The sequence below is a fragment of the Pan paniscus genome, chromosome 23, assembly GCF_029289425.2.
Source record: "Pan paniscus chromosome 23, NHGRI_mPanPan1-v2.0_pri, whole genome shotgun sequence".
Taxonomy (NCBI): Eukaryota; Metazoa; Chordata; class Mammalia; order Primates; family Hominidae; genus Pan; species Pan paniscus.
In genome coordinates this window covers 38,090,025-38,102,211 of record NC_085927.1, presented here as the reverse complement: position 1 = coordinate 38,102,211, position 12,187 = coordinate 38,090,025, and the positions used below count along the sequence as shown (strand labels likewise).

The following is a 12,187-nucleotide window of genomic DNA, read 5'->3' as shown; positions in this document are numbered from 1 at the left end:
CATGCATCATCTGTGCAAGGTCCCTTGCACAGATATCTTAATAGTTTAAACAATTTTGTATTACTCTATATCTATTATCATCTGCTGTGGGATGTGGGATTTATTATCACCAGAATCGGAGGCTCAGGGGAACTAATTCATGTGCCCCACACAACTGGTTTGGTCATGCTCTTTCCACGCTTATCGTGTCTTCTCTTAGCAGCACAAAAAGACACACTGTTGGTCAAGGTGATACTTTCTCCTAAATGTGGGGAACCCAAGAAGGTGCCTGTGTCTGCAGGATATATGGCCCCACCAGAGAGGCAGGGGATTAGGGCTCCTGGAGTGGAGGAAGGGCAAGGGTCAAACTAAATCTTCACCCACAGAGTGCTCTGAGAAGCTCAGGGTGAAAGATTTATAGCCACTGTAAAGTGATTTCAAAAACATAGTCTAAGCGGTAGTGGAAATTGGGAGGCCTGAAGAACCAAACAGTTCACTTGCTATCATTGTGCCTATTAATATATTTTATGTTTCCTCTGGGGTGTATATCCCATTGAATCTCAAGCTCTTGGGAAGGTCACTAAGGGATGACTTTTGAATTGCTTTCCAGATTATGAAATTCCTCTGCATCTCACTCTAAGGGCACATGATAGATTTTAGCTAGAAGAGGAGTTAAGAGCTTCTATAGTAAGTGACAGTGACAAATGCTTTTCATTTTCTCAGGGGCTTTAGCATGTCTGCACCTGCACGAAATAATATCATTGCTTTTCTGTCTACATCCCCACAGGGCAATGGGGAGCTTGCAGCAAGCCCTTGTGTGCTTTGAAAAGAGGCTCGTGGTTGCCCATGAACTTGGGGAGGCCTTCAATAAAGCCCAGGCCTATGGAGAGCTGGGAAGTCTGCACAGCCAATTAGGGAATTACGAACAAGCCATTTCCTGCCTTGAACGCCAGCTGAACATTGCTAGAGATATGAAAGACCGAGCCCTGGAGAGTGACGCAGCCTGTGGCCTGGGGGGCGTTTACCAGCAGATGGGGGAGTATGACACAGCCCTGCAGTACCACCAGCTTGATCTACAGATAGCAGAGGAAACCAACAACCCCACGTGCCAGGGCCGAGCCTATGGGAACCTGGGCCTGACTTATGAATCCCTGGGCACCTTCGAGAGGGCTGTGGTCTATCAAGAACAGCACTTGAGCATTGCTGCACAGATGAATGACTTGGTGGCCAAGACGGTGTCATATAGTAGCCTTGGAAGGACCCATCATGCCTTGCAGAACTATTCCCAAGCAGTCATGTACTTACAGGAAGGTAGGTGAAAAGGCCCATTGTGTTCTCTTGGCCTACTTGAAATCAAGTTCAGAGTCAGAACTCAAGACTCAGAGGGAAGTATGCACAGTTTGAATGGCCACCTCTGTGTGGAGTAAGGGTCTCAGAGGCCACATTGTCAGTTCAACTCCAGAATCACGGTGTCCCCACCAGGTGTCCGTTGATAGTACTAAGGTGTTTCATTGTCCATAGCACCTTGCCCTGCTCTCTCGGACCCAGATTGTCTTACTCTGTCAGTGACAGCATCTACTGCTCGCCAGCTGCCCAAGGAGCTGATACCCTCCTTGCTTTTCAGAACCCTCTGAGGAATGAGCAGCACGTTCTCGCATAGATGAATCAAGTAAGATGTAATCTAAAAAATTATAAGGGTTCGAATCAGAAGAAAATGCCCATCTGCTCCAGGCTCTGTTGTCCCTCTAGAGAATATCTAAACTAACTATATTAAAACTTTATAGAAGTCAGTTCTGACATGGCAGCTGAGGTCTAATCCAGAAGTATCAGTCTGAAGGGCACTCAAGCAGTAAACCAGGCTTCTTTCTCAGCATTTGTCACCTACAGTGCTTGGGTTGGTGCCACAGTAGGGTCTTGTTCCAGGCTGGCCTAGAAACTGAAGGCTGCACAGTTGGACCTTGGATGCTTCCTTCCTCCGAAAGCAGAAGTCCCATAGCAATATATTTGCCCTCCACCTCTTTACATTGAGATGAGGCTTTCTGCTCTTGAAAGTCCTTCTCACACAGGCATATTGGATCCTCTCACCCTAGAAGGGAAAAAGGGCAGATAGCTCACTGGTAGAAGGAATGGTTACTGATTTCAAGCAAAAACTCTCATTTCCAGGGGGCTTTGCACATAAAGTTTATTTAAGCTGATTCAATTCTCACAATAGTCTTGTGAGGTATATCTTTTTATTCCCATTTTTGCAGTTGAATCACCTGAGGCTCAGAGAAGTACAGTGATTCAATCCTAATCATGTAGTCAGTTAGTCAAGGAGTAGGGCCCAGCCCGAGTTTTCCAACCCAGAAACCATACAAGATCCTCTCTGAGGTTGTTTCTAACTTTACAGTTGCAGAGTAGGGTTGGGCATCCTACCCCCTTTTACTCCTGAGCCCCCACTGGGAAGCCAGGAGAGAGAGAAGCAGCAAGCAAAGAGGAGAGTGGATAAAGAGCTGATGATTCGCTGGTCTCCTTTGCAACAGACCAGGGACTGCACTGGCCTGCAGTCTGAGAGGTTACAGAGAGTCTGGAAGCCACTTCCCAGACCTTATCTACCTCCGCTTCTATCCACATGGGGCTCTGCCTCTATGCATTAAATGAGAATGTTGGCTTCTAATTTCCTGAAACTTGACTGTGGTAAAATTCCAACAGACAAGGAGCAATTTTCAGTTGAATTTGTAAAAACTATTAAATTCAGTCATATGACAACTTTTCAGCTGTGTTCTTTTGTACTTCCTGAAATACTATTTCCATGAAACAGCTGGTTTGCCTGAGACATTGCAACACAATTCTATATTTGTGGAAAACTCTCAAGTTCATTTTTATTGTTTCTTGTAATTTTTTAAGTCTTGCAGAGATCTAAAAACTCTAATTTGTAGCATCTCTACAGTGTCTGTCTTGTGGATGTGTCCACTAGAGAGCCTGCAGCTGATGGCTTTCCTCGTGGGCCAAACCAAATGCCTCTTCTCGTGAGTGCAGGACACCTGGATGGTGCTTTCCGAATGCTCTGAGTTAGGTCTGCAGCCTCTGGCAAGGAGGGACTAGTTTATCTGGAAACCACCCTACTGCTCCCTCTCCCCTGGCTTTCTGAGGGGATGAGGCTGTGGGGCCTTGTAGATCAGCATCACCCTGCTTCAGTGCAATAGACTCTCACAGGTGGGGCCTGGTCTGAGCCTTTTAAACAAGCTCTCCAGGTGCTGTGGAGGGAGACACCTCTGGATAAAACCACTGGTCTCACCCAGCCCTTCCTCTTCTTGCAAATGAAGAAAGGGAGCGTGGATCAATTTGGTGACTTTCCTGGAACCAGTCCCTGACAAACTATAGGTTCTAGGAGAGCTGGATGGGTGAGTCAGGTTCCTAAGAGGCAGAAGCAGAGAGAAGCTGGGGCAGGACAGATACCATGTCTATCCAGTGGGCTTTTAACTCTTCATTGTTGAACCTCAGCTAGAGTCCTACATGCTGAGGATATAACAGGAACAAAGCAAAGTCCCTGTTTTCATAGAACATGGCTTCGAAGCAGGAGTTGTCTCAGTGAATTTTACTTCTGACTCATAGATCTTGACCTAGAAGGGACATCTGTATTGAAGAATTAATGTGTTTAGCTTATTGAAGGTTTAAACAATCGGTATCCTTCTGGTTTTCTCCCAAGAACCATCTTCTTTCATATGTTTTTCTATTCTGTGAGATGTTTAAAAATGTGAATTATTTACAAATATTTTTGCTATCCAATAACATGACTTAAAATGTTTCTAAGTTTTCTGAGTTATCAGCATTTTGAAATGTATATTTATGACATTGAACCTGAGTGTCACTTTTCTTACCGTCTCAACAGACTCAGTTCCTTTTCAAAAGCCTGAAATTGCACAGGCCCAGCATGATCAGAGGCAGGCTTCCATCTACCCTGAATTAGATTAAAAGACGGAAGTCCTTCTTTTGTGTGTGCAGTTGTATGGTGGGAGCCTTCATGCTGTCTCTGCACAAGCTAGCTTCTATGTACAGTGAGCAGGATAATGAGGGCAAAGTGATGCTGAGAACTGCCTAGTGACCAATACAATAAATGGTTGCCTTCAGATTTGACTCTCACAAAGCCCTCAAGGTTGCTGGTGTCCTGAAACCCAGAAGCTTGCTGTGGGTAAGTGACCCAAACTGCAGGTGCCTGCCTGAAGGCTGTTAGAATGAGGATGGTTTCATTTAAGGCTTTTGCCTCATAATAGCACTTGTTTTGCAACCCCGCTGAGGCACATCAAAATCTTAGACTGAAAAGGAAAATAGATTAGACATGAAATGTGTCAGTAACATCAGTAACAGAAGGCAGGGTCAGGCTGTGTTCATATTCTGCTTTCAGGAGAACATCGTATGTATCTTCTATTAACACTCATTGGATGCTGTGCACGTGAGAAAGGAAGAATATTCTTTTGCCTTCTGTATTTAACTATCAGGAAGAGCTTTGCCAGCCAAAGAATCAGGTTAGATAAGTTTATCAGCCAGGAGTTTTCCTTTGAAAAGCTATGGATTTCAAATTTAGGAGGGTGACCAGGTTAAGTTTCACTTGTTTTAGTGTTTCTGCCTGCCCAGCAAACCTGTCTCCTGCTGATAGCCATCACCTGGGCTCTTGCTGAGGCATCCTGGAACATCCTGGAAATGTTGCTACCAACACAGAATTTGAAGACAATGCTTATTCTACCTTGGCTGATTCAGCTCTTGTCCTCATTTTATCTAGCTGTGTTGTTAGTATTCTTTTTTTTTTTTTACAGAGATGGGTCTCACTAAGTTGCCCAGGCTAGATTCTTACTCCTGGGCTTAAGCAGTCCTCCTGCCTCAGCCTCCTGAGTGGCTCTTGTTAACATTCTTTTATAGACACCTGAAGCAAAATTGGGTGGGAGCAGTGCTATCCCAGCACTTTAGGAGGCCGGGGTGGGTGGATCACTTGAGGTGGGTGGATCAGGAGCTGGAGACCAGCCTGGGCAACATGGTGAAACCCTGTCCGTACCAAAAAATACAAAAGCCAGCCGGGTTGTGGTGGCCCGTGCCCGTAGTCCCAGGTATTCCGGAGGCTGACTGAGGTAGATCACCTGAGCCTGGGGAGGTGCAGGCTGCAGTGAGCTGCCACTGCACTCCAGTCTGGGGAACAGAGTGAGACCCTGTCTCAAAACAAACAAAAACACAAAAGTAAAATGACCCTTCAGGACTCCTTAGGATAGTGGAATTATCCATCTTCTATGTTTCCTTAAATTTCTCTATCTGGTTTCAGGTTTAAGGTTAGCTGAGCAACTGGGCCGAAGAGAAGATGAGGCAAAAATTCGCCATGGCCTTGGCCTCTCCCTTTGGGCTAGTGGAAACTTGGAGGAGGCCCAACACCAGGTAAGCAGAATCCCTGACTGAAGTGGATTTTTTGTTTCCAGAAGCATGGGAGACTTTAGGATTACTGTCCTAGTAGTGATGGCATTTACAAGAGGCACTGACTTCTACCCTTGGGCTAATGTGTATGATTTCCCACCTGTACTAGCCCAGAAGTATTTGAACAATTAGTAAAGATTTTTGCTCACTCATGTGATAGATTTCTCAATTTCTTAAGAATTTTTATATTAACTGCTAGTGCTCCCCATTAAACATTGATATGAAATTATATTCATTTCATGACAAGTAAAACAAATTCATAATTAAATTTCATGTTTCTAGATATATTAATAGATATAACTTCTCTCCCTCTTTTACAATAAGGCCATATTTCTGCATATATGCAAGTAGTTGAAGGAAAGTCCCTTGTCATGCTGGCCCTGGAGAGCAGAAAGATCCCTCGAGTTATAGGCCTCCTCTGTTAGGTTGGAGTAGTAGTGAGATGGCTGCATCTAAGATCACGCACTCATCCAGATAGCGAGCATGTGAGTGGTGACTGCAGAGGACATTGTGCTAGACAGAGGGGAGCAAGGATAAGGACATCCAGACTCCTATCCAGAGGTGCTCACAAGAGTTGAAGAGATGTGACTGAATTTGCACCATAGCGTTCTAGAATGTTAGGGTGTTTTACTGTACTTTTAAAATGATTAAAGACAATGTAAAGGATTAATTCTCTAATTTCCTGGTTATAAAAAGTAAAACCTGTGTTGATATTGTGATTTGCAATTTTCAAAGTACTTATTATAGCTCAGTGAATTTGATCCTTAAAATAACCCTGTGAGGTAGAAACTATCCTCTTTATAGAGAGGAAGAAATTGAGTCTCTGAGTCTTGCCAAAAGTCACACAGCCAATTAGTGGCAGAGTTAGGAACACATTCTCTTAGCGCTCTCTGGGTCTATGTCTCTTAGTCTTAGAATTCTGTACTTGATCTTAGCCAAAAGGCCGAGAAGCAAGTAGTCTTAGAATTCTGAAGTTTGGATAAATTTAAAATTTGATACTGAGTTTCCAGCATGTAAATATCAGAGTCATCTTAGACAGTGTGGCATGAGGGGGAAAAAAAAAGAAAATATCAGAGTCAGAAAAGTCTGATGGCCTCACTGATGGAGGAGACTGTTAGAGCATCAGGACAATGTCTCCGTTAGGAATGGCAATTGTCTGGTCCTCAGAGTGTCTATGTGAGTGGGCATGGCTCCTTGAGGAGCTTGCCCAGTGATGATCTGAGCCTGGGACACTGAACCATCTGCAAAGAGCTATCGCCCTTCAGAGAGTGTGGCGCTCTCTTCCCCTCAGGCTCGTCCATTTCCGGGATGCCTTCACCATACCTGTTCTCACTCCCATCCTTACTCACCATGAGGCACGAGGGTGGTGAATTGTGATTGCCTGATGACAAGAGGAGAGGCTTTTTGTTTTAATAAAAATCAGCACTTGGTGGATTAATATCTGTTTTAATATCTTTAAGACCGTAAGTCTCTAATTCCTGTCTTTTAGATCCCCTTGTCTGTCAAAAATCGATTATATAAACTGTAATTTACTGGGCATGATCTGATGCCTTTTTAGGTCCACAAGGACCTACCTGGTGTCAGGTTCTGAGGTCCGAGGGGAGTCAGTGGGCGAGTGGCAGGTAGCTGGAAAAACACTCGAGGAAGCGTAGACAGTTTCACCATGGCTTTACTCACTCTGGGCGCTAGTGAGACCAGGCACGAGCTGTGGGCACAAGCCATATATATGGCGTTAGCAGGGTAATTATACCTTTTAAAGACAATAGTGGCTCTGAGCTAAGCACGAGCTCACATGGGTGATCACCTAATGCGCCTCACATGGTGTCGTTACATAATGAGTGGAGTTGTGAACCTGTGCTCCAAACTCACTGAGTCATGCTGGACTGGATGTCTGCCTTGGCCTATTCTTGACCGCAACACATCCATTTTTCCTTACACCTGGACATCAGACTCTTCCTTTCAAATCTGTAAAAAATATTTAGGTTGTGCACAAAGATAAGAGCAAAAGTTGTCTCTAGTCTGTAAACAGCTGGACATTGGTTTCTGGGGAATGGATGATGTTCTTCCTCCCTCCTTGCAGCTTTATAGGGCATCAGCCTTGTTTGAAACAATCCGACATGAGGCACAGCTGAGCACGGACTACAAACTCTCCCTCTTTGACCTGCAGACATCATCCTACCAGGCCTTGCAGCGGGTGCTCGTCAGCCTAGGTGAGAACAGCTGGGGTTACTCCTTGCTTACGTGTGCACTAGTGCGCATGGGTGCGCGTCCATGTGTCCAAGTTGTTTAGTGACAGCAGTGAAGAAATATGATTTGTTGTGACAACAGACTGTGAAGCCACAACTACAACCAGTCATTGAACATTCATTCATTTATTCAACAAAGATTAGTAGAGCTCCTACCATGTGCTGAGTGCCTGCCCTGGGGGTTACAGTCAAGAAGTCCTGGTTCCTGACCCCAAGAAGCTTAGCTTGTGGAGAGACATAAGTCAGTGAGTCCAGTACAGTGCTGATTGGCACTAGGATAAACTCAGATGCTGTAGAAATAAAGTCTCTTAAAAAAAAAAAAGTTTAAATAGAGATGAGGTCTCACTATGTTGCCCAGCCTGGTCTCGAACTCCTGGGCTCAGGCAATGCTCCTGCCTTGGCCTCCCAAAGGGCTGGGATCACAGGTGAGAACCATGACGCCCAGCCTGAAACAAAGTCTCTTGTCTGGTGGGTCCGGGAGCCAGAGAAAGTGTCCTTGAGACAGGGATGCTTGAACCAGTTTCCCTCCCTAGGTTCCCTCTCACCACTAGCGTGTGGTTCAAGCATCTAAGAGGAAGTACCTGAGAAGACACCTGGCCTCTTGTCTATTTCCTCATCCACACATCTTTCAAGGTTGCTGTCTAATAAATGTTTCTGCCACCTGGGTCTGCCTCCTAGGCTGTGGCATAGTCAGTGATGATTCTCCCAAGCCTATGTGCCCCATCACACTGGGGCAGCATGCATCTTCTTTCACCCGGGCCTTAACTAGTCAGCCAGTCCCTTCCAGCTCCCCGTCATCTGCCTCTTCCCAGGAGATATTTATTGGAACTAACAAAGGCTTTGAATTTTGAGGCCTTTTCGATAACCTGTCTTTTGCTGTATGTATAGGAAGGACTCAAATTTCCTCTTGAAAAATTTATCTATTAAATGTGTTCATTGCCTGAGATTACAGTTTATTATCTATTATAATCACAGTGTTAAGTCTGTCTAGCACCTAGGGGCCGATTTTCCCGTGTGCACAGAAATTGTTCCTACTGTTCCAGTTAATAACTTAATAGAGTAAAAGGAGACATTTAAATACACACATACAAATCTCCACTTGCTTCTGATACCCAAACTGCAGGAAGCAAGGCATCCTTGAAGTGCTGTCACAGCTGCAGCATCTGGTCTGCTTCTGTCTGCTTTCTTTGGACTCTGGTTATAGTAACTCTTCCATATTTACATTTATGACAAAAGTAAATCCTCTGCATTGTGTTCCTTCAGCACTTATAAACAATTCCTTTACATTTTTTGTGCTTTCAGATTGGTACATTAGCTTTTAAACTAGATTATAGACCAGTTCCTTAAGGAAAGTGGGATTCAAAATTCGATTAAAAGACGGGAAAAGCTTGAGATAGAGAAGCAATTTTAAAGAACTAGAGACCTGAGAGGTTAAACTCTTTGCCCATGGGGATAAGGAAAAAAGTGTGTTGGAGCCCAGAATGGAATGAGACATCAGCTCCAACAACATTACTACTACCTGTTATACATGTAGTGATGTAAGTAGGCCTGCCAGTCATCTTTACATGTAGTGCTTCATTTAATCTTTAAAATAGCCCTTTGCGATAGGCAGGACAACTGTTAGCATCCCTCTTCTTGAGACAAGGCCAGTGAAAGGGAAAAGGGCACGCCCAGGAAAGGGACTGGCATGCGTAAAGGAATGGAGGTATAATTTGGAGAGAAATGCATAAGGCTGGACAATGTTATGCATAGAGGGGCGGCATGGAGGGAGGAGAGAGAGTCAGAAGACGCATAGACAGCTTGTGAGGCTGAGGCGGGTGGATCACTTGAGGCCAGGAGTTTGAGACCAGCCTGGCCAACATGGCGAAACCCCGTCTCTACTAAAAATATGAAAATTAGCCAGGAATGGTGGCCCGTGCCTGTAATCCCAGCTACTTGGGAAGTTGAGGCAGGAGAATCGCTTGAACCCAGGGGGTGGAGATTGCAGTGAACTGAGATCATGCCAGTATATTCCAGCCTGGGAGACAGAGTGAGACCCTGTCTCAAAAAAAAAAAAAAAAAAAAAAAAGACACGTAGAGAGCCAAGTGACACCAATAAACCTGGTGTCAGAAGCCAGGCAGGAGGTCAAAAAAAAAAAAGCCAGGTTAGGGAGCAACTCAGGAGGTGGAGCAGAGATGGAGCAGGGCTAAGGACAAGTGCACTGAATTGGATCAGCTCTCTTGTGGCGCTGGCTGCAAGACAGGCGAAGGTCTGATGGCTTAGGGTAGTGTGGAATCAGTCATGCAGGACACTGCACCCACCATCTGAGGCAGGGAATTGAATCTGAAGCAGTGTGACTGAGATTCTGTCACATATTGGAGAGTAGAGGCAGTGAGGTTTCTGCCCAGGATTTGATGGCCGTCCCTGATAGGCCTCTCTAAGTAAGCACACTCACTATGGACTCCTCAGCATATCTCTTTGTCTCCTAGGCCATCATGATGAAGCCCTGGCTGTGGCAGAAAGGGGACGGACAAGGGCATTTGCTGATCTTCTGGTGGAACGACAAACAGGACAACAAGACTCCGACCCCTACTCCCCAGTCACTATTGATCAGGTCTTAGAGATGGTAAATGGCCAGAGGGGACTAGTGCTTTACTATTCCCTGGCTGCAGGCTATCTGTATAGCTGGCTCCTGGCTCCTGGGGCAGGTAAGATCTCTTTCTGTGGGAACAGGGCAATTAGAAGACTAGACCTGTGAAAGTCTAATGAATAGAGGTGGAATAGGTGCATTATCATAGATCATACTAAGGAACTGATGTCAGATTTTAGCAAAACCTCAGCCGCAGTGGATATGCCGTGGTGGGGCATTCAGTTAATAAGACAGCCCAGCTTTCTCATTCCCCCAAGAAATTGCTGCTCCTCACTGTTGAATGTGGAAGCATTTATCAAGGAAGACTAAAAGCAGAAGAATTAATTTCACTAGCAGCCCTGTGTGTAGGCAGCTGTTGTTCATTAGCTAATAAAGTGATGACTGCAAGTCCTAACGAATTCTTTCTAGACATGGTTTAATAATTGTGACCCTTTGTCATGGCAAAGTTAAAGAGACTAAAATGATAATGGCAACTCTATCACAGGTTATAAATAAGTCTTATGCTTGAAATTTCTGAGTTTAACAGAACCCATTTTTAACCAGTTCTGCTGTAAATCTATTTCAGAAGTAAAAATCTCCTTTGATTAAATCAGCATTAAATGTTCAGGCTGTAACAGTTTCACTAAATACAGAAACACTAATTAGCTGTTAGGGCCATATTTTTTGCATAATAAAATGCTGATGGCTTTACCAAGTTGGAGACACACCAGATCCAATTAGAGTTTATTGACTGGGGAAGTGGATCTTATAATTGGTAATCTTAAAGAATGAGCTTCTTGAATATCTGTAAGCCAGTTTCAAAAACTTTAACTGCCAGCGAGAATTGACAAGATTTTCTTGATTATGTTTCTATGCCTTTGATTTAAAAAAAAAAATGATGGCTGGATGACAGCTCCCAGATGCTTTTAGGCTCTGAGCATTTGTGCGTATACATTCTATGCCTCGGCATTGTTTTTAATAATTCTTTCCCTTTAGTTCCATGTTCTTTATGGGCTTTCCACAAAGAATGTTCTTACCGCTGACCTTTTTAATGCTAAAGGTTTTAAATTGTGATTTTTACAGTGACTTGGTTAATAAATGTTGGCTACAGTGGAATCTTTGTGGATCCCAGCTCCCAGAGTGGTACTGATACTCGTGAGGACACAGTTGATGACTGGGAGGTATCAAACTCCTTCTCTCTGTGGTTGTTACATCTTGGGGACATGATTTGACAGGTGGTATATCTGAATTCCTGTAATAATGAGCCATGTATAATGAGGCTCCTATTGTTTCTTTTTCCGTTCCTTTTTGCTCTTAATGAGGCTCTGAAGCTTTCACTGGGGGCGCTAATCCAATCAGAGAGGACCGGCGTTTTCCAGAGCTGACACACCTCATTACCATTTGAGAATATATCCTATTTATCGCCAGAAAACCACTGTGGACTGCCTCAATTTCATGCACCCATCATTTTTTGCTCCTTTAATTCATTAATGACCATTGACCAGTTAGTCTTATTTAAAAATGGTTTAAAATGTTTTTATCTGGCCTTTATACTACATATTTATTATAATTTGCTTTTGTGAAATGAAAGCTCTGTTGGAACACAATTTCCACTTGGCCAATTATATTTTTCTTTGGGATTTCAATTTCTATAAGGAATATATCTTGGCATACTCATGCACTATTCCTGAAAGGAGACTTCCCTAGTTGGTGCTTCTAAGAAGTATCTGTTTTGAAACACATATGAAGTAGTCATAATTCCAGGAGCTTCTGAGGCTGTATCTTGAATTCCCTGGTTTCAAGCCCCACACCTAATGGTAAAAGCTGTGAAAAGGATACTGACCGAAATAGAGAAAGCCCTCTTGAGACCTTGGATTTCAGGATTTTTTCACAGGGTTTGCAGGATGGCATGCTTGT

The 12,187-nt window shown here is 44.0% G+C and overlaps 1 protein-coding gene across 4 annotated transcripts in view; it reads left to right on the top strand.

Annotated features, from left to right (window-relative positions):
- TTC28 (tetratricopeptide repeat domain 28) overlaps positions 1-12,187 on the top strand; it is a 704,109-nt gene that overhangs the window by 576,067 nt on the left and 115,855 nt on the right. For all 4 annotated transcript variants that reach the window (XM_034949042.3, XM_034949043.4, XM_057301024.2 and 1 more), the window contains 4 exons: positions 767-1,290; positions 5,270-5,379; positions 7,496-7,625; positions 10,131-10,349. In XM_034949042.3, coding sequence (XP_034804933.2) covers positions 767-1,290; positions 5,270-5,379; positions 7,496-7,625; positions 10,131-10,349 — 983 coding nt within the window. The remainder of the gene's footprint in view (positions 1-766; positions 1,291-5,269; positions 5,380-7,495; positions 7,626-10,130; positions 10,350-12,187) is intronic.